This window comes from Stomoxys calcitrans, chromosome 2 (assembly GCF_963082655.1).
Source record: "Stomoxys calcitrans chromosome 2, idStoCalc2.1, whole genome shotgun sequence".
NCBI classification, from domain to species: Eukaryota; Metazoa; Arthropoda; class Insecta; order Diptera; family Muscidae; genus Stomoxys; species Stomoxys calcitrans.
The window spans coordinates 186819335-186843065 of NC_081553.1; the positions used below are offsets into that span (position 1 = coordinate 186819335).

Consider the following 23731-nt stretch of genomic DNA (forward strand, 5'->3'; position numbering starts at 1 on the left):
GCGAGTGCCTTCTCTGCAGTCGGCACTGGGGCCAGGTAGTCAAAGATCCTCCTCAGTCTACCCTCCGCATCCAAAACTAACTGTGGCCGGAACCATCATCCTTCAGCATGCCGAGCTCCCTCGGTCTAAGCGCGACCCTGACGGCGCAGTTACGAATATAGGCCTCAATGGGCTGCATATCCAGCATCCAAGACGTGCAGTATGTGTGTCCCGATTGTGACCACGGTCCACCCGTCACCTGTTTAACTGCCCAACAAGACCTGACCGACTCAGACCCTGATACCTCTAGTAGCTGTCCACCTTTGTTGCAGGGTTTCTAAAACTGGAGATTCAGCAGAATCAAGCGGACGAAAGAGAAATATGCTACAACAACAGCAACCATGGAATCCCTCTGTCTTTCTTCCCGAAAAACTGAGTTACAAGACCATGGATACCCCTGATAGTCCTGAACCCGGAATAGCCAAATACGCTTTTTGTACATGATTCAAGCTCACATGACTCCATCTCCGAGCTCTTAATGGGCATTAGTACCCGTCTCTCAGGGCACTAGTGCCCAGAGCCTTCAAAATGACGATTGAGTATGCCTGATCTGGGGCTTAAACCTCACAGACTTCTGATAATAGACCATATCCAGCTTCACCATATTTTTTAACATACCACAACTGAACCAAACGATCTGCTACATATTCCCCTTAATATACCTATCGTAGATAACCAGTAATAATCAAATTTCTCTAGCTTTTAGACATTTGGGTTGGCTTATCCAAGAGATAGTACAAAGATTCTCTGATATTTATAGCAGGATAATTGTAGATTTTTTAACTGGGTTTACATCATTACCCACTCAATTACTGATCAATTCTTCTCCGCGCTCCTCTCTCTTTCTAGGAAATTGTGTGATACTACCCCTTAACAAAGGCATTCACATCAAGAACTTCAAAAAACTTTATAAGGAACGTTGTGGCCTATGTTGGCTAAAGAAATGTTTGGACACTCTACAGTTGCCCAAAGTGAGGCTTAATGCTTTGATACCTGTTCTCAATGCCGTTGTAGGTAATAGTAGTAGTAGCAGCAGCAACAACAACAAAACCAATTCATTAGAATCGAAAATGCGCAAAGAATTTGAAAATTTAGAAGCTACAAAACTATCGATAAAATGGAAGCCATCATCATTGGCGGCACGAGAATCCACACCACCCATGTTAACAGCCACTACGACAACAACCTCTTCCTTGTTGTCATCATCCGCCAACAATATGACAACGCTGGATGGCCTGAAAATAAACACAAAAACAAATCCTTTAACGGAAGCTTCAGGAGTAGTGTCCTTTGGTGCCTCGCCTCTATTAAGACCTGCAATTTTAGAAAAGTCATCATTTGGCAAATCGATAGTGGCCATGGAAACTAAGCAAGAGATCTTGGAGAAAGCCGACAAGAAACCCTTGGACCTTCTTAAGGAGGTGAAGTTGGAGACAATAGGCAATGAGCACACATCCACATCATCACCCTCATCATCTTCGAATGTTAATAAAACGGCTAAAAGAAAAGAGAAAACCCTGGAGAAAGAACGCAAAGAAGTTAAACTCAAGGAGCTACATTCGCCCAAGAGTGAGGAAAAAGTTAGGGATTCCAAGGAGCACATAGAAAAGGCGGAAGTAATGGAGACGCTGTGTGCATCCGAGCAGCAAATCTCCCCGGCCATGGCAAGTAACTGCTCTACCAGCAGTATTGCTGTGAACAGCAATACCACAACCCCCGTGGCAACATCAAATGCTATGGCAACGGCCACGACGACGACAACGGCGACGGTAGCAGATAAGCGCCAACGCATTGACTTAAAGGGTCCCCGAGTTAAGCATGTCTGCCGTAGTGCCTCCATTGTTCTGGGACAACCTTTGGCCATGTTTGGCGAAGATGAAGAAGAGGCGGCGGCGGCTCTCATTGCCGATGGCCTACAACAGGCTGTCGAAAATGGCGATGTCAAAATGCCCTTAACCGATGAAAATGATAATTGTGCCTCGTGCAAACCCCATCAGCAGGCACAAATATCGAATCCTGCCGAAGATAAGACCTGTGAACAGCCTCCCTCAAAGATACCTAAAGTTGAGACTATCATCAATACAACGACTATGGCGACAACCACGACGACATCGGCGACGGTGATGACCACTACAACAAGAAGCAGCGGCAGCAGCAGCCTGGTAACCGCCTCCAAATTATCTCAAAGGCCGCATCACTACAATACCCAACTGACAGCCTATAAGAAACAATTCAGCTCACAAATGGTCGCTTCATCTGTTTCATCGGCTCTAGTGCCCCAGCGTCGCAAAGAGCCCCAGGCTAGGTGCAAGTTATTAATCTCCATTGATTTTTGGGAGAACTATGATCCAGCTGAGGTATGCCAAACTGGTTTTGGTCTTATTGTCACTGAAACAGTGGCGCAGCGCGCTCTCTGCTTTCTGTGCGGCTCAGCTGGCCAAGAGCCTCTCATTTTCTGCGCCTGCTGTTGTGAACCCTATCATCAGTATTGTGTCCAAGACGAATTTAATCTCAAACATGGATCGCTTGACGAAACGCTGCTGCTCAATGACAGTTGTCTGAGTATAACAGGACTGCCTTCGAATTCGACGAATACGGCCATAGCCAAGTTGAATTGGTTGTGTCCCCGTTGCACGGTGTGCTATACCTGCAACATGTCTTCCGGGGCCAAGGTGAAGTGCCAGAAATGTCAGAAGAACTATCACTCGACCTGCCTGGGCACCAGCAAACGACTGTTGGGAGCCGACCGCCCACTCATCTGTGTAAATTGTTTAAAATGCCGTTCCTGCTCCACCACCAAGGTCACCAAATTTGTGGGCAACCTGCCCATGTGCACAAACTGTTTTAAGCTACGAAAGAAGGGCAACTATTGCCCGGTTTGCCAGAAATGCTATGATGACCAGGACTTTGATTTGAAGATGATGGAATGTGGCGATTGTCATCAATGGGTCCATGCCAAGTGTGAAACTCTGACCGACGAGCAATACAATTTGTTGAGCACCTTGCCCGAGTCCATAGAGTTCATATGCAAACGTTGTTCGCGCAAGTCGACAGAGGCTAAAGAAAGGGCTTCCGAGTGGAGAGAAGCCGTCAAGGAGGAGTTCCAATCGAATTTAATGAGTGTCCTGAAGTTGTTGAGCAAATCAAGGCAAGCTTGTTCTTTGCTACGCCTGAGTCCCCGCAAACAAATGAAGTGCTCTTGCGGTGGCAGTGGAGTCTCTGCGTCCTCCTCCGGTTCCTCGAAATATCAACCCAAAGCTTTGCAGTTCAATCAAGATCAGAACTCCAGCCCTCCTGCGCTCACCATTGATGTCTATGAGTTCGATGATCACGAGAAGGACCACACGGAGATGAACTCCCAGCCTTTGGCAATGGAAAAGAAATGTGTTTGCCAATCAAACTCCAATGGTAACAGCAGTACCAATCTGAGTCTGGTGGAGATCAAACAGAAAATCGCCAATCATTCCTATGGCTCGTTGGCTGAATTCCATTACGACATGAGCCTGGTGATACAGCAGGCCAACTGTGATGAATTGGTCATAGTCTACAAGGAACTGTTGAGTGAGCAGTTCCCTTGGTTCCAGAATGAGACACAAGCCTGCACCGATGCGCTGGAGGAGGATATGTATGAGTCCGCGGGTGGCGCCTATGGACTCAACTCGTCGCTGGACACCGAGTCGGATTACCAAATGGACTGTCTGCCCACGGCCCACGATCAGCATGAAGAGGCTCAGCGCAATGCTCTTTTGGCTGAACTTCCCTCAGATTTGGAGGAACAGCTGTATGGCGTTAAAAATAGATCAGATGCTCGAGTTTGTCTATTCTGCAGGCGTACCAGTGAGGGTTTGCCCAACGAGGAGGCGCGTCTCTTGTATTGTGGCCATGATTGTTGGGTGCACACCAATTGTGCTCTATGGTCAGCGGAAGTTTTTGAAGAAATCGATGGCTCTCTGCAGAATGTGCATTCGGCGGTGTCGCGAGGCCGCATGATTAAGTGTTCCGTGTGTGGTAATCGCGGTGCCACAGTGGGCTGTAATGTTAAGTCATGTGGCGAGCACTACCACTATCCCTGTGCTCGCTCCAAGAATTGTGCCTTTTTAGCAGACAAGTCTATGTTTTGTCCTGCCCACGCCCCCTCGGCGAATAATTCGAAAATCTCCTTTGAAACACAGTTTGAGGTTCTGCGGCCCGTTTATGTGGAGCTAGAGCGCAAGCGTAAGAAATTAGTGGAACCCTCCAAGGTTCAGTTCCACATAGGCTCATTGGAGGTCAGACAATTGGGGCACATTTTGCCACGTTTCTCGGACACCTATGAGGCTTTGGTACCTATAAACTTTTTATGCTCGCGCCTCTATTGGTCCTCCAAGGAGCCTTGGAAGATAGTGGAATACAATATACGCACCTACGTGCACAATTCGTCGAATTCCACTCTGGCGGGTTGCATGGATATGGGTAAAAACTTCACCGTTGATCATTCCCAAGCCAATACGGCCATGGTCTCCCTGGGGCTTTCACAAATCCAACAGTGGCACATGAGCCTAACCAAGGGGGACTATGATGGAGTCATAGAAGATTATGACTATTTGAATCATTTTGCTCAACCATCGTCCTGCGTAGTAAATGGCAATGGGCATCCAGAGTCCTCAGCCTCGGCCAATGACGAAGAACCCCAGACGAATGCCGATTTATTGCCACCTGAGATAAAAGAGGCCATATTCGAAGATTTGCCTGGTGACTTGCTGGAAGGAATTTCCATGCTGGATATATTCACCAAGTGCATGAACTATGAGGACATGGCCCAGGGAGAACAAACTCCCTTAACCGATGAGGATACCATGACTTCGCTGGGGGCCTTTACCAAACAATTGACCGCCGACTTGAATAATGGCTGGCCAAATGCTGCCGAAGATGCTCTGTTCTCCACCAGCCAGGCTGTAAAGTTGCAAAAACTCAAGAAAGCCTCTTCGCCCGTCATCAGCTGTGATGCGGTCAATGCCAAGAATGCCATAAAGCGTCGCAAGATCTCGGAGAATATGTTGATCTCACTGAATCATCATCAGCAGCATGCCAGAACACAGAAAAAGGAGAGTGGCTCGGCAGCAACGACGGTTGCCCCAAGACGTTTGGATTTAGAGACCTCAACCAAAAGAACCTTTACATGGAGTGCCGAAAAGCGTTACAATGTTGAAGGCAGTGCGTTGGGGTCTGCAGCCACGGCAACAACGCAGCAAACTGATTCCAAGCTTCGCATAATGCAGGTGGATGGTGTTGATGATTCCATAACGGAATATCGCTTCATAACCCAAGATGCTGCTGCCCATACAGCGGTGAAGTGCGAGCGTTGCCAATGTACCTACAGGAATATTGAATCATTCCAACGTCACATACCCAGTTGTGAGCCAATGTCATCATCTACCAGTGAATCGGAATCGGAACATGCCCCTTCCTCTCAAGGGTCCGAGGTTAATGCCAATGGTGGTATTACCTTGGAGCAGCTGCAGGAGCTGAACAACAAACTGCAGCAGCAGCAACAACAACATCAGCAGCAGCAACAACGAGCAGCGCAGTTGCCATTTTTGCAGGCCATACCCACTCAGACGCTTTCACAGCTGCAAGGACTTCAAACCTTGCCGCTGCAATTGCAGAATGTGCAAAATCTACAAAACCTTCAGCAGCTACAACAACTTGCCCAACCCCAAACGTTGGGTGGCAATTTCTTCATATCCACAGCTCCAGCGGCGCCAGAGGTTTCCAATGCCACCTCCGATCTGCAGTTGTATGCCAATGCCTTGCAAGGTCTAACAGCGAATTTGGCCAATGGCACCTTCACCCTGCAACCGACCACCAATGCCTTCAATAACCCCGCAACACAAGTCACCCAAAACCAGCCACAAATTTTGGCCCTATCCACAAATGCGGATGGCACTCAACAGATCATTCAACTGCCGGCTCAGACTTCCGCGCCGACGGCCACATATCAGACTCTGCATGCCACCAATTCGGATAAGAAGATTATTTTACCTGTAGGCGGTGGTAAACCTATGAAAACTATGGCCACCAAGGCAGCTCAGCAAGCAGCAGCTAAAAATAAGCTAAAGGCCACCACTGCAGTTAAGCCTATCCAATCAAAGATCAATGTGGCAACAACAGCCATGCCCACACCTGCACAAACGGTGAGTGCCACGCAGCTACTGAATCAGCAAATCCTACAGCAGTTGCAGCAACAAGCTGTCCAGCAGCAATCCTCTAATGCAGGACCTCAAATAGTTTTCCAGCAGACGGCAACTTCGACTGGGGCACCTTCGGGAGCACAGCAAGCACCACAAATCATTATGCAACAAGCGCCGCAACCGCAGAATATCATTTCCTTTGTGACCACCACCAATGACGGGTCGGCAACACCACAATTCCAGTATGTCACACTGCCCACGACTGGGCAGGCGGCACATGAATTCAAACCCCAGCCATCTACGCTGTTCGCAACCAATGCGACACCGCATCATCATCATCAGCCCTTAATGCAATCGGCCTATTTGCAAACTGATGCCAGTGGAAATTTGGTGCTGACCAATGCCCCACAAGCAGCCACACCCTTGCAATTGCTCACCACACCAACCCAAACTCCTCACGTTATAGGCACCTTGATACAGCCTCAAACGCTGCAGCTTCAGGGTGGAAATGTTATAACCACAACATCGGATGGTGGGCTAGCACAAGGCGGGGCTGGCCAAACGCAGCAGCAGGTAATCATAAGTGGGGGTGGTGGTGCCGCACCCACAGGCCTAGAGATGTTGGCCACCGCCAATGGCACACCTCAAGTTATCCTGGCCACAAATCAACCGCCCATGTATTATGGCCTTGAGACCATAGTCCAGAACACGGTTATGTCCTCGCAGCAATTTGTCTCAACCGCCATGCCGGGAGTTCTAAGTCAAAATGCCAGCTTTTCGGCCACCACAACACAGGTCTTTCAAGCAAGCAAAATTGAGCCTTTGGTGGATATTCCAGCTGGTTATGTCCTGCTTAACAATGTGGATGCCAATAATGCGGCTGCGATTTTGCAACCTCAACAGCAACAAGCAGCAGCGGCGGCAGCAGCATCAGCCACTCAGGCCTCCAATGCGGCAGCAGCCGCAGCCCAGGCCCAAGCTAATCAAGCGAGTTTCATACAGGCAGCCTTACAGCAGCAAGCAGCAGCAGCGGCAGCTGCCTCTTTGGCAGAACAACAGCAACAACAACAACAACAGCAGCAGCAACAACAACAACAAGCTGCAAATGTCTATCGAATACAAACTCCTCCGGTCAGCACGGCACAAGGTTTCCAAATACAACCTCAAATTGTTGTAGCCCCCACACCAGCACCCACTCCACAGCAACAGCAACAGCAACACCATCAACAGCCCTTAAATGCTCAGAACACCACAACAACCACCCAATATGTGGATCCCAATACGGGCACAGTGTACAGCGCTAAAGTAACTCCGGTGGCACAAGTTAAGAGAACCAAAGCGACAGCTGCCCCCGTTGCTACAGTTACCAAAGTCCAGCCCCAGGTGGTGAATAAGGTAATGCCCAATGTGGCCCAAATTACGGTACACCAACAAACAACAGCGTCTGCCCAGGCGGCAGCAGCTGTTATGGCCCAACAGCAGAAGCTCAAACAAGGTGGCCAACAAAATCAAGGCAAAACAAACACCGGCACACAAGGACTAGTCCAGACTGTGCCTGCAGCAGCGGCTATGAAACATCAGCAGGTCAATGAAATGTTGGCCCCACCGCAGCCCCCAGCACCCATCTCCAATAGTAAAAAGACCAACATGATAAGGCCCTTGAATAAGGCTGAAGTAAAGCCCAAGGTAATGAAGACAGCCGCGGCAACAGTGGTTACAAAACCTGCTGCCGTTACCCCGGTGTTAAACCAACTCAACACCAATCAAAGTGTCAACAATCAAATGCCCAATAAAATGATAATTCTCAAACCTCAACAACAACAACCGCAAGCACAGCAGCAACAGCCTCAGTCCGTTTCTCAGCAGATACAGCAACGCATTCCAGAGGCCATTGGAAGTCGTTTGTCCAATAGCACCAACAACCATATGGCAGAAGAAGCGCCGCAGCATAATCTGACGACGATTAATAATCTCGCAGAGAATTCTGTCGGTGCAGAATTTGTCAACATGCAACATGTTGCCAATAATCATCAGCAACATTATAATGTTGCTGATGCATTGTTGCTGGACGAGAGTACAGGCATGGTGCAGCAACAGTTATCGCATTGCAGCTATTCCGGTGGTGGCAATAATTTTGAGGCAAACGTGCAACAACCTGCGCCTCCACAGGAGAGTGTGAGCAACATCTTGCCCACCATACAAAGAATGCCTCAATATACCAACATCAACATTGTGAATCCTTTGCAACAGTATTCGGCTTCGACGGTCACCACGAATTCCACTGCTGCCAGCACGACAGCTACGACAGTTGTCACAAGGCCCACAAACCGTGTCTTGCCCATGCAACAGAAATCGGCCTATGAGCAGCATAATAACAACAACAATAGCATCACCACCTCCTCCTCCTCATCCTCCACCAGTTGTACCACAACAAATAGTTCAGCAATCACCCACCATGCGACGGCTTTTTGTTCCTCCTCCATGACCAGCAGTAGCACTACAACCACCACAACAACATTAAATTCCCATCATCAGGACAACGCTGCCAGTGGGCGTGCCGAGGAAATTTCTTCTCCGCCCTCCAAGGGTAATAACAGCATCAATAAGATTGCTTATGAGGCTGAGGTTAAGCAAATGTTACTGCACTCTCCCAATCCCCAGCAAGAGGCGGCGCAGCAACTGCAGCAGCAGCAACATCAACAACAACAAGTTATGTATATTCACCATCAACAACAACAACAACATCAGCAGCAAGAGCTGCATTCGCCATCTTTGCTACACAAGAGCTCGCCACCTCCCTTGGCCTATGACATAAGTGAAAAACAGCCCGAAGATGCATCTAAACTTTGTTATGTCAACAACCCGCAATTACCAGCCTATGTGGAAGAGGCAGCAGCCACACCCCTTGAAAGTGAAGAATGCCTTATAACCGATCCCAAATTTCCTCCTGAGGGTGAAGTGTTATTGGGCTCCGATTGTTGTGAGAATGAAGATGAGGCCTTGGCCTCCATAACGGCAGAAGATAACGATGGCGCTGTCACTGGCGCTGACGATGATGAGGATGATGATGGATTTAGTTTGAAAATGCCGTCGACCAACTGTTCCGATAACCTATCAATGGATAGTGATGAGCCAGCGGTTAAGGAAAAGATCAGCAAAATCTTGGATAACCTAACCAATGAGGACTGCCATGATTCTCTGAATACCAATACCACAGTGGAGGCGGCCCAAAGTGAAATGAATTGCTCGGCCAATACCAATGGCAACTCATTGGAATCGGGCATGGAATATTTACCAACACCTTCCTCCCAACCCTCTAACAGTGTTGAGCAGCAGTTGAAATCAGCTGAGGCAGGAGAATTCTATGCTGCCTCTCCTGAGGAAACATCTGCCCTTATAGCAGATGTTGAACTAGCGGTGGAAAATATAAAAGAGAATTTGGAAAAAGAAAAACTGCAACCCCAAATTGTGGATCCTTTGGCCGCAGAATATCATTTGCAAAACTGTCAAAATCCCAATGAAAATCTAATAGAAGAGCAGTCACATCAAGAGCATCTGCCATCCACCATGAATCTGCAGGCTGCCACAAATCTTCCTCCACCTCAACCACCCACTCGGGCACCCAAGCGTATTAGTGGACCCCATCTGCTGTATGAAATACAAAGTGAGGATGGCTTCACCTACAAGTCCACTTCCATAGCCGAAGTTTGGGAAAAGGTGTTCGAGGCGGTACAGGTGGCAAGGCGTGCCAATGGTTTGGCTCCCTTGCCCGAAGGGCCTCTGGCCGATATGAGTGGTGTGCAAATGATAGGTCTGAAGACCAACGCCTTGAAATATCTCATAGAACAACTACCTGGTGTGGAGAAATGTACAAAATATACTCCAAAATATCATAAACGGAGTGGCAGCTCAACACCTCTATCGCATGGCGGCAATTCGAGTTCATCTTGCTCCTCCATGGGCAGCACAGTTGGTGGGGCACCCACAACACTGGATGTAGATGGCAACAGCATTGATTATGCCTCGGACCAGGAGGAGCTCAATGAAAATCCTTATGATTGTGCCCGTTGTGAGCCCTATTCGAAACGTTCCGAATATGATATGTTCAGTTGGTTGGCTTCACGTCATCGTAAGCAACCGGTACAAGTATTTGTACAGCCTTCGGACAACGAATTGGTGCCAAGGTGAGATAGGAGTTTAAGATTTTTTAGCAAGGTATTCAATTTTAATTATTATTTTTTTAATTATTTAAGACGTGGCACTGGCAGCAACTTACCCATGGCTATGAAATATCGTACTCTGAAGGAGACCTACAAAGATTATGTGGGTGTATTTCGTTCCCATATCCATGGTCGTGGCCTATATTGTACAAAGGATATAGAAGCTGGTGAGTGAAGGGATTAGATTAGTAGACACAAAATATATTAATATTCCTTTTTTGTGTTTTGTTTTTTTTTTATAAAAAAAATCCTTTTTTGCTTTCGTTTTTCTAGGTGAAATGGTTATTGAATATGCAGGCGAATTAATACGTTCCACTTTGACCGATCAACGAGAGCGTTACTACAATAGCCGTGGCATTGGCTGCTATATGTTTAAGATCGATGATAATCTGGTGGTCGATGCCACAATGCGTGGCAATGCGGCGAGATTTATAAATCACTCATGTGAGGTAAGCAATTAAATAATTCAAATTATATGCCTCCTCAAAAATTTGTGCAAATTTGCACAAGTTGTTAATGGAAGTATTTATTTGTAAGCAGAAGAGAATGGTAGAGTTTGTGAGAGCGAGCAAAATTTTGAGAGTTTGACAATTGAGAACCTGCAACTTTCTATTGGAGTTTTTTTCCCAGTATAAAATTGCAGCATCGAACAGCTGTTATGAAAATCAGCTGTTCAATTCAAATAAAAAGCCACAGAGAGAAAAGGTTGAAAATATTTCAGGAAAAGTACGCGATCAGACCTAATGTTTGCAATGTCATGTTTTTGTCTTAAGCCTAGTTATGACTTCATTTGTAGCGAAATCCGACAGACTCTATTCTTTGCCAGAACACAAACAAAAGTCAAAAAGCAACACACAACAATGACAACATCATTGAAACAGAGTTGATTGGTGCCCATTTCGTGAGCACCAATAATAAAGCGAAATTTGTATTGGCTCGGTGACATGTCGATATTATTTTGCTTACAGATCTCAGTACCACTTCTACGGAATGTGTTCGCATTTTTAACGTCCCATTTTTTTATAATGCGTTTAATTATCATTCGGGCCAAAAGTCAAAGTGATTTAAAACCTTAAAACTAAAGGGTTTGGAAAATATACGTGAAATATTTTTTTTATGCTTTGCGAATTCAAAGACCTGAACAGGACTGAAAAACTTAAAGGGATTGAGAAGGTTGAATCAATTGCCCAACAACAAAATATCAACGATACAACCCTGTGGGGATTGTGGCATGTAAACCAGTGGTCGAATTACCGCATACGTGATCGAATGAAATTTCATTTCAAATTTAATGAATGTTATACCACTTGTATACCCACTGTAACATTGAATTTGTTATAAACTAGGATCGATTTAAACATTCGCATTCTTACATTTCAAAAATTAACGTTCTATAAAGAAGCATATAATTCACAATAGAGAGATTTCGAACGTTTTTTCTCGTTTACGTATGCGGCAATTCGAGTCCAGATATTAAGTCCATTCGCAAGAAAAATGTCTATTATTTGGTTGCGAAATTTGCCACATAACATTAACAAAAGTCATACAACGCCACACAATAAAGGCAACTACAATGAAGCAGAGTTGTTTGTAACCCAGTTCGTGAGCATTTAAATTTATACTGACGCAGCGATATGTCGCTACTGTTTTGTAGTTCTACGGCCATTTGTTTTATAATGCGTTTTGCACGCATACATAGCCAACAAATGTGCCCATGCGGCGTGGGCCATGCCTGATTTGTACTCAGTTTTGAAAATTCACAATAGCTCGTAAGCAGCTGCACTCGTTTCGATTTGTTTTGCTACAATGAAGCTGAGTTGTTTATAATCCAGTTCGTGAGCACTTAAATTTATATTGACGCAGCGATATGTACCAGTTCTACGGCCATATGTTTTAAAATGCGTTTTGACAATTCTCAGTACTAGACTGCAGCGTAGACCATGTCTAATTTATATTCAGTTTTGAACATATGATAATGATCATTCACAATAGTTGAATACGCACAGTATTTGATTTTAATCAAATCGGACGAAATTTGTGGCTTTCAGGGACTCAAGAAGTCAAATCGGAAGATCGGTTTATATGGGAGCTATATAAGGTTATCGACCGATTTGGGCCGTACAGATAAAAGAGAACACTAGATGCAAATTTCAGTCAAATCGGGCGATATTTCTGGCTTCCAGGGGCTCAAGAATTCAATTCGGGAGATCGGTTTATATGGGAGCTATATCAGGTTATAGACCGATTTGGACCTAGTTGACAGAGCTGTTAAGAGTCATAAGAGAACACTATGTGCAAAATTTTAGCCAAATGAGACGCAATTTCTGGCTTCCAGGGGCTCAAGAATTCAAATCGGGAGATCGGTTTATATGGCTAGATCGAATCAGATTGTCGAGACGCTTCAGAATATATATAACTTATAGGGTCGCAGATCAATATTTCGAGGTGTTGCAAACGGAATGACTAGGTGTGAGGTGTTGCAAACGGAATGACTAGTATACTTCCATCCTATGGTGTTGGGTATAACAATTATGTTGCTTAATTATCTATAGCAAACAACATACGTTTTCATTCATTCTGCAACAACAAACAATGCATAAATATTTCACCAGCAGCGAAACAACAACATTACCCGTCGTCTATAGTACAACCAAGATATATTCATTAACAGGTAGTGGCAGTTGCCCAACAACAAAATATTAAATGCACTATCTGTCAAAAACAGTGATTAGTGCAAGTCTGATTTTGTGTATGTTACTAGTTCGCACCATCTTTCGTTGTTTGTGTGTGTATTATGGTTCTTAACTATAATACTCACACCCAACCAAAACTTGTTGACAGATAGTGCACTCGCGAGAAAAAATTGTACTCAGCCGTTTACGGTACACTACCTGGTATTTATACCATGTACCAGTACAACGACAAAACATGTACAAATTCAATTGCCCTAGTGTAAAGGAGGAGATATGTTTAGGGCAGTCCGATTTAGACAACAGTTGCTATGCACATACAGATAACAAACATTTTGTCTATGAGCAATTGTGAATGATCATTGTCAACTGATCAAAATCAGCTGGGCATAAATACAAAGAAAAGAGAAAGTTTCTAAAGGTGTTGTACTTAGGCTATTATTTCTTTTGAAGTTTAGCCTCACTGCAAGGAATGAGGCTAAATGTCTTTGATTTTTTGATTTCGGCTATTATAATAGTGCCTTATCATTGAGCTAAAACTTGAACCAGCTAAGCTTAATGCGTTCTTAGAAAATTTATTTAAAAAATATATTTTAAATATTTATTATGTATTATTTTATTTACAGCCCAATTGCTATTCCAAAGTGGTGGATATACTCGGCCATAAACACATTATAATCTTTGCTCTAAGACGCATTGTTCAAGGCGAAGAATTAACCTATGATTATAAATTTCCCTTCGAGGATGAAAAAATACCCTGCTCGTGTGGATCAAAAAGATGTCGCAAGTACTTAAACTAAAGACGGGAGAAAGGGAAAGGCAGAAATGCAGGAAGAAACCAGAAAACTGTAAAAGAAAAGCGAAAAGTGATTAAAAGTGATTTGAAAAAATAAATTAAAAAAAAATATATATAAAACATTTTTTTATTATTATTATTGTAACAATTATGAAATATTACCAACTACAACTAATAATGTATTGTGTATTATGTAATTGTGTGTAAAATATATACATATATATTGATATATATTATATTATTATATATATTATATATACTCATAGTTTTAAATGTTTACATTACAAAAGAAATGTTGAAAAAATGGAAACTTAACTTAAAGGGCAACGAATATTAACAGTAAAAAATGTTAAAAACAAAAAAAATCGGAATGTTTACAAAAATGATGATGATCGATTATGTAGTGTAGAAAAACGTTGGCTTTTTTCCTCAACTTAATCTTATTAAGATTATTTTTTATTACAATTTATATAAATATATGAAAAAAAATCTATGGAAAGGAACACACACACATGCATTGTACTATTTAAACGTGATGATATTATTGTATAAATGTTTATTAAGTTAACAACAAAAGTAAAACAAACTAAACGGAAGATTAAGTTAAAAACAGACAAACATAGAAGAACATGAAAACAGTATTCTGCAGAAAACTAGAAAACCATAAGTGTAAAAAAAATTAGAAAAAAGTTACAAACAAAAAACAATTGTATTTTTCCAATAATCCCTTTTTGGTTTGAAAAGGGAAAGCAAAAAAAAAAAAAAAACAAGAAAATAAATAAATAAACATGCTTCAAAAACTACTTAAGCTTTTTTTAGTTGAAAAACAAAAAAAAAAAAACAACAGAAAATTAATTTCAAATATATAATCTCTTAAAAAAACAGATATACATATTAAAACGAAATTAAAACATACCTATATATTTATTATTATTATAAATAAAAAAGAAAAACATAATATATACAGATATATGTGTAATTGTTATTAAGTTTACATAAAAAACAAAAATATTCTATTAATATTATTATGAAAAATAAAAAATATATATTATAAACTAACCTTATTAATATTATTTAGGAAAAAAAAATATATAAATATTATTTTTATTTTATGTATGCTTTTTATTATGTATGTAATTTAAGATTGATTCACTTTAAAGTGCAAAACATTTGAAATTGCTTTCAATCTACTCCGTTCAATCATTTGTTCTTTTGTTTCTTTGTGAACTCTTGTTTTTAACAGTTTGCAGTCTTGTTTATTTATTTCTTTAATTTAAGGGATAATTTTAATATATACATATATATTTTGTAATGTTTGTTTTTGTATGCGTTTTTCTCTCAGTGTAAAATATATAAAGGAAACATTTTTACAGGGGTTTTTTTCTTAAGAAACATAAAAAAAGTTGTTTGCTTGTAAATAACGTAGAAAAAAAACAAAAATTAATTTAATTTCATTCATATTAATTTTATATAATTTCCATATAAATATGAAAAGAAAAGGAAAATCTACAAAACAAACACTAAAAACCAAACTAACTGTCAAACCCAATATGGCTGTCTTACTCAAACGAACAACTGCTTCGTTTCGTAACAGCTGTTTTGTCATAACAAACTCAGCTGATTTTATTTAACGAGTAACACAAGAATTTGAGTAACACAGTCTTACTGAGTTTGGCTGTCAATCTCTCTTTTTTGTTATAAATTTATAAAAAAAAATTACTTAAAAAAACAAAAAACCCTAAAAAACTAACTAAACTAAAGTACATACACTCTCACACACATCGTACACATCACGTATACAAGATCTTGATAAAGAGAAGGTAAAAATCAACTACTTTTAATAATAATAAAAAACAAAATAATACCCACAAAAAAAAAATAATTATTGTTTGAACTGTTTTTTTAGAAACAAAAGTTGCATAACTCATTATTCTTTAAAGATCAATAGAAAGAAATAAAAAATATAACCCCCTACATTACACCCCAAGGTGATTAAAACACTGTACAGTCAGATCCTCAAAGGTTATGTTAGCGAGCAGGATTCACTCAACAAGGTTACGACAAGCAGTCGGCCGAAGTACAATTTTTTGAATTTTCGTCATTAAGCCTACAACTGACTTCAATCGCAGCGAAAATGACTATTAAATTATTGTGAAGTCCGACAGACTCTGTTCTCAAACAATAACTAAAGCTGTTTTATTTTAGTAAACTATAGTGCATTGCAATGAAATTTGTATGAAAGTGACATCTGGATAAATTGCCAGTGCTGGCTTATGTAGAACATCTGTCGTCAGGATTGCCATATTTTTTCATAAATAAGTGTGGCCACTCGCAGAAATATCTCTATTGTGAATGGAAAAATGAAATTAAAACCAATGATTTATAAAATTGCCTGCACAAATCTTAATACATTTTATTTGACTTCTAAGCCCATACATCTTATGCAAATTTTAGTTCTAATTTTTACAAATATTTGTAGTTTTTTCCTCATATTGTTTGGATTGGTTGGCAAATGGCGTTGCCACCTCATGACAAACAAACAGACTTGCACTGGAAACTTTTTGCATTTTATTTTTGTCCTTCACACACTGCAAGTTGTTGTTGTTGTACACCGAGGCGACAGCCCTTGCCGATGAAGGAATCCATCGGGTTAATTCGTTACATACAACCGGCTGCCATGGGATTGAAAAAGAAACCGCAAGTATTGAAGCAGAGTTGATCGGTGGCCATTTCGTGAGCATTTAACTACATTCGTAATTAAATGAAGCAAAATTTATACTGACCCAGGAACATAAAGCTACTATTTTGATCATAGAACTTAGTGACACTTCTACGGAATTTTTTTTATAAAGCCTAGTACTGACTTCATTCACTAATGAAAATATTAAAACAGTTGATTCGGTCCATTTCGTTAGCATTTAATTACATTTGCAATTAAAGTTGTAAGAAATGTATGCTGATGCAGCGACATGTCGCTATTATTTTGCTCATTGAACTCAGTACCACTTGTATAGAATGTATTCCCATTATCTTAGCCACCATTTTTTATAGTGCGTTTTAACAGTTGTTCATGTGAAAAGGCGATGAAATTTGTTCGTGCGAAAAGTTGGATTCAGTACTACGCTTTAAGATTGTCTACCTTGTTATTGTTTACGTTTTTCTTACTTGTTTGCAATGTGAGTTTGAAATAACAATAAAAAATAATGTGTGTGTGATAAACATATGAGGCATTTTGTTAGAGACATTAAATTTCCATTCACATTTGTTAACATTCACAATAGGCATATTTTTTGTTGTTTTTTTACGTTTGTAGGTGACCTAAGGCCAAAACAGAATAGGAGCTTTGAGCTTTGTTTTTCAGAGTTGCTTTAAAAAATGCAACACCGCAAACAAATCTCACAAAAGCAACGCGCAAAAATTAATAGTTTTTAACTTTGACGACATTTTGGAAATCTGTAGATACCAAAATTTGATGACCGGGCGATGGTATTGTGTCCCCATCTAAGTGCCGCTGTCGGTTAGACGCGGAAGACGGGCAATAGCATACGAAATGTTCCAATGTCTCATCATCCTCCCCACATGCTAAAAATTGCCGCACCGATTTTGCAACGCTTATGCAACCGTGGTATCGAAAGCTATTCTGACCTCCTTCTTACTGCCTTTCAGTAATAGGTTGGTCTTCTCACGATGCGGATCTCCCCATAGGATTTTCGTCGTCCTACTGACCATTTGACCGTTCGTCGCCCACGCCTTTACCTCGGACTTCATCGACCCGAAAGGCTTCGTGTCAACCAAGTTTATTGCCGGCAGTCCTTTGACCTTCACTGCCAAATCGTCTGCACTTACATTCCCCTTACTTCGCTATGGCCCGGCACCAATCGATGCGAATCGTGTCATCCTCAGATAAGACGTTAATCTCCCGCTTACATTCCAAGACTGTTTGTGACTTTCGTTGTTACTGCCCTGATGGCCTGTTTGTTTGTTTGTTTGTTTGGTTTATTTGGTCTCTCCATACCATTTTTGCCATACAATTTTTTCAAATGGCATAGTTCCTCACAAATGTCTCCAGCATTAGGAGGGGATAACCAACGAAAAGATATTCACACTCAACGTCTACGCGTTAACGCCACCTATTGTTTTCCGTGATCGTCCGGATCTTCGCCTGCATGTGTTATGGTCAGACAGTCGAAAACAGATCTCAGTCCATGAGTTCTCAATGTAGACGCCCAGACCCACTCTGTCCTCTAGCTTTGATCTATCTGTGTAGTATGATTTTCCAGATGGCAATCCAGAGTTCCGTCAATCCAAGTCTGTGCCTCGCAAATGCGGGGTGGTGATACAAAAAAGGTTCTCGATCGTCTCCAATTCCTCCTCTTCAGTATAAACCCTGTCCCAGCAGAGCCGGACAGCCTTCCCCATGGTTTCCAACTAACTAAAAGTCTGATATGGTCCTATGCCAGAGCCTTCTGCGTCGAAGCCAGAAGCCTATATGACTGATTCTAAGCAAGCCAAAGAATATTCCTGCCCTGGGCCCCCTTCCATGTATATAGAAAGTCTCAGGAAGAGCGGGGTACACGCTGCCCAGATAGCCTTTTGCGGTAACAAAAAAGCTGGACAGTCTTCCCCATGGTTCGAGAAACTTATGCATCCTTTACCAGTCCTACCACACGTCGCTTGACTGTTGACTTATATCATGATAGTACAATTGTGTAGCCACTTTTGCATTAAAATCGCCTCCAGTACCTTCAGTAAAGCGAACAATTCCGCCTAAACGAGGTTGCCCTGTCCAGAATCCTATATGATTCTCTGATTCCAAGGAGCTCAATTAAGATTCTGCCCCATTTGTACAGATGGTTCCCTTTTTGGGGAAAAAAGCTTGACAGTCTTCCCAGCCAGTATAAGCCAGTGCCTTCAGTGATCGGGTGGCCGCTTTTGCATCGAAATTGTCTCCAGTGTGTTCGGAAAGCGAATAACTCCGCCTGAAAGGCTCTGTCCCCATCTAGAAGCCTATGTGGCTCTGATTCCATCGAACTTAATGTAGACTCCCGCCTCGCACCCCATCCAGTTTAGATCCATTCGTTTATGCAGAAAGTCTCGTGAAGGGCGATGTACCCACAGACTTGATATCCCTTTCTGGGGAAAACTGTTTGACAGCCTTCCGCATGGCTCAAAGAAACTTCTTACATCTTCTAACTAGTCTCGTTCTCAAATGAAAATCTCCCTCTGAAAGACTCTGCCCTCGTTCAAAACTCCATATGACTCTCTGATTACAATGAAGACTCCTGCCTCGGGTCCCCATTAGACCCAGGCGTGTATGCATAATGTCCCGGGAATGGCGGAATGCGTACAGCCCAAAGATCCCATTTGGGGAAAACGACGTCCATTTTTTCAACAAGAAAGGACTCCTGGTAAATAACCCGTCAGGCCGCATATAGCATGACGCCACGTTGCATCGCCATTGTCAAGAAGAACATTAGGAAAGGAGTAGCGCCAGGTTACGCCCTCATTATAAGGGCGGTCATCGATGTCAAACACCCAAAGGGTGTAAAGGGACCGTGGCATTTAGTGCCATCCCTTACACCAGGGATTTTCGCTGTACCTTTTATCTTCTCGATCATACTGCGGAGAGGGCTCAGTTGTCCAGACATCCATAGGTGATAATCGGTCAAACCACGGCTGTAAACACGTAGTGTACCATTCCCGACCTAAGTAGACCGCATTCAGTCCCCCTTTAAACCTTATCTCGAAGTTTCTTTTCCACATCTGGTCCAGTCTCTGGCCTTCAAAGCGAGCAAGAGTAAGAGACCTGCCGCTCTCTCTCTCTCTCTCTCGCACAAATCTTACATAGAATTTTGAGGTCAAGTATCATGGAACCGTGTCTCTCCCAAAGCTTTCTAGAGGCTCAATAAGTCAAATAAGGGACTTGTGCATGAGTCATCTGTTTAAAATATGAACTGATATTGCCCCCTTACAATTTCTAAGCGATCTGCATAACGCAAATTCGATAGTCGCATGGGCTTGATTCGATTCCCTATTTTATCGTGGCAAATTTCGTTAATTGAGAAATACTCGCCTCTTTAGACAAAAAAAGGTTCGAAAACATCCGAACTGTATAAAAAGGTACTAAATCCGCCTCGGGGGTACTAAGGTACTACTCGGTTGGAAAAGTGCTGAAAATAGTACTATAGTACTGGCTTTTCCAACCCTGGTATGCGGTAATTCGGCCCCTGCTGTTGTAAATGAAGGAGATTTTTTGGGTCACTGACTTTTGAGTTCACAGACTTCATTTATTTGCAGCAATCCTTTTTTCTTTCATAATCAACGTCTGCTGTCAGCTTTCCGCCTAATCTTTTTTTTTTTGCTTGACACCTTGATATTGATCTTCCTTAAACATCCTCTAAATAGTAGCCTTGTGTTGTCATTATCGGCATGTCCTCATTGGGTTTTTGAAGACCTTCCCAGGGTTTTACTATTCCACAATGCTATATGCGCTTTCCTTAGTCTTTTTTTTTAAACTTGGACTCCGTCGCTGGGTAGGTAATCGTTTTTAATAACGGTAATAATCTGTCCCTTAAATATCATCTGCGGTGAGACCTTGAGGGTTTGGCTCTCTCAGACTATCGACCTATAAAAAATTCCGCTATTATATAACAAACGAAAATAAGCAGGGAGATCGGTTTTTAACTAAAATCATAAAAAATCCATTTAAATAAATTTTACTTTTCATACCCAAAAATTATAATAATTTCTTATTTATTTCAAGCGAAATTTTTTATTTAAACTTTTATCACCTAGAAAATCCTAGAAACAAATCAACCTTACCAGGACAAGAAAATTATATTAACAAATATTTCCCAATAGAGTAATCACAAACATTTGCAAAACAAACAACCTAAATTTAAACAAGAGGAACTATTTATTCGCATTAATTTTATTTCAAAATTAAAATTTTGGTATTTTGTATTATTTTAGTTTAATTTAAGAAAAAAACAGTATACAAATATATATTTTAATTTGTCAAAATTGTGTATAAAATTTGGTAAGACATACGAAAACAAAAAAAAAAAAACTAAAATTTATAAAAAAAGGAAATCTTTACTAAAACAAATTCATTGATAATAATTATCGAAAACCTTAAGCAAAAAAATAAATAAATAAAAGAATAACTAATAAATAAAATAAACCATTAACTATGAAACATTTTAAATACTAAAAAACAAAACAAGGAAAGGCAACAGTAAGAAATTAAATTCTTCATAAACTATAAATGTAATAAACAAAAAAATAATTGAAAGAAAACAAAAATAAATATTAAAAGAAAAACCCATATTTTCTTTTTTCCAAAAAAATAAAATGTTAAAATTTTGTTTTATTTTTATTACATGAAAAATAAAAGGTGAAAGGGGAAGTTTGATGCTCTTATAAAGACCTGGTGCTCTTATAAAGACCTGGTGCTCTTATAAAGACCAGGTGCTCTTATAAAGACCTGGTGGTCTTCTAAAGACCTGGTGGTCTTATAAAGACCTGGTGGTCTAATAAAGACGTGGTGGTCTTATAAAGACCTGGTGGTCTTATATAGACCTGGTGGTCTTATAAAGACCTGGTGGTCTTATAAAGACCTAGTGGTCTTATAAAGACCTGGTGGTCTTATAAAGACCTGGTGGTCTTATAAAGACCTGGTGGTCTTATAAAGACTTGGTGGTCTTATAAAGACCTGGTGGTCTTATAAAGACCTGGTGGTCTTATAAAGACCTGGTGGTCTTATAAAGACCTGGTGGTCTTATAAAGACCTGGTGGTCTTATAAAGGCCTGGTGGTCTTATAATGACCAGGTGGTCTTATAATGACCTGGTGGTCTTATAATGACCTGGTAGTCTTACAAACACCTGGTGGTCTTATAAAGACCTGGTGGTCTTATAAAGTCTTGGTGGTCTTATAAAGACCTGGTGGTCTTATAAAGACCTGGTGTTCTTATAAAGACCTAGTGGTCTTATAAAGACCTGGTGGTCTTATAAAGAGCTGGTGGTCTTATAAAGACCTGGTGGTCTTATAAAGACCTGGTGGCCTTATTAAGACCTGGTGGCCTTATAAAGAGCTGGTGGTCTTATAAAGAGCTGGTGGTCCTGTAAAGAGCTGGTGGTCTTATCAAGACCTGGTGGTCTTATCAAGACCTGGTGGTCTTATCAAGACCTGGTGGTCTTATCAAGACCTGGTGGTCTTATAAAGACCTGGTGGTCTTATAAAGACCTGGTGTTCATATAAAGATCTGGTGGTCTTAAAAAGACCTGGTGGTCTTATAAAGACCTGGTGGTCTTAAAAAGACCTGGTGGTCTTATAAAGACCTGGTTGTCTTATAAAGACCTGGTGGTCTTATAAAGACCCGGTGGTCTTATGAAGACCTGGTGGTCTTATAAAGACCTGGTGGTCTTATAAAGAGCTGGTGGTCTTATAAAGACCTGGTGGTCTTATAAAGACCTGGTGGTCTTATAAAGACCTGGTGGTCTTATAAAGACCTGGTGGTCTTATAAAGACCTAGTGGTCTTATAAAGACCTGGTGGTCTTATAAAGACCTGGTGGTCTTATAAAGACCTGGTGGTCTTATAAAGACTTGGTGGTCTTATAAAGACCTGGTGGTCTTATAAAGACCTGGTGGTCTTATAAAGACCTGGTGGTCTTATAAAGACCTGGTGGTCTTATAAAGACCTGGTGGTCTTATAAAGACCTGGTGGTCTTATAAAGACCTGGTGGTCTTATAAAGACCTGGTAATCTTATAAAGAACTAGTAATCTTATAAAGACCTGGTGGTCTTATAAAGACCTGGTGGTCTTATAAAGACCTGGTGGTCTTATAAAGACCTGGTGGTCTTATAAAGACCTGGTGGTCTTATAAAGACCTGGTGGTCTTATAATTACCTGGTGGTCTTATAAAGACCTGATTGTCTTATAAAGACCTGGTGGTCTTATAAAGACCTGGTGGTCTTATAAAGACCTGGTGGTCTTATAAAGACCTGGTGGTCTTATAAAGACCTGGTGGTCTTATAAAGACCTGGTGGTCTTATAAAGACCTGGTGGTCTTATAAAGGCCTGGTATCTTATAAAGACCTGGTGGTCTTATAAAGACCTGGTGGTCTTATAAAGACCTGGTGGTCTTATAAGGACCTGGTGGTCTTATAAAGACCTGGTGGTCTTATAAAGACCTGGTGGTCTTATAAAGACCTAGTGGTCTTATAAAGACCTGGTGGTTTTAAAAAGACTTGGAGGTCATATAAAGACCTGGAGGTCTTATAAAGACCTGGTGGTCTTAAAAAGTCTTGGTGGTCTTATAAAGACCTGGTGGTCTTATAAACACCTGGTGGTCTTATAAACACCTGGTGGCCTTATAAACACCTGGTGGTCTCATAAAGACCATGCGGTCATATAAAGACCTGGTGGTCTTTTCAAGACCTGGTAGTCTTTTAAAGACCTGGTGGTCTTATAAAGACCTGGTGGTATTAGAAAAACCTGGTGGCCTTATAAATACCTTGTGGTCTTATGAAGGCCTGGTGGTCTTATAAGGACCTAGGGGTCTTATAAAGAGCTAGGGGTCTTATAAAGGTCTAGTAGTTTTATAAAGACCTGGTGGTCTTATCAAGACCTGTTGGTCTTATCAAGACCTGGTGGTCTTATCAAGACCTGGTGGTCTTATCAAGACCTGGTGGTCTTATCAAGACCTGGTGGTCTTATCAAGACCTGGTGGTCTTATCAAGACCTGGTGGTCTTATCAAGACCTGGTGGTCTTATCAAGACCTGGTGGTCTTATCAAGACCTGGTGGTCTTAT

General features: G+C 41.5%; 1 protein-coding gene across 2 annotated transcripts in view; it reads left to right on the forward strand.

Moving 5' to 3' along the window:
• The window catches only part of LOC106086238 (histone-lysine N-methyltransferase trithorax), a 55178-nt gene extending 38961 nt beyond the window's left edge, over window positions 1–16217 (forward strand). For both annotated transcript variants that reach the window (XM_013250818.2, XM_013250819.2), the window contains exons 5-8: window positions 889–10393; window positions 10463–10596; window positions 10703–10878; window positions 13746–16217. In XM_013250818.2, the coding sequence (XP_013106272.2) occupies window positions 889–10393; window positions 10463–10596; window positions 10703–10878; window positions 13746–13919 (9989 nt within the window). In that variant the 3' untranslated portion in view covers window positions 13920–16217. The remainder of the gene's footprint in view (window positions 1–888; window positions 10394–10462; window positions 10597–10702; window positions 10879–13745) is intronic.
• The last annotated feature ends 7514 nt before the right edge of the window (window positions 16218–23731 follow it).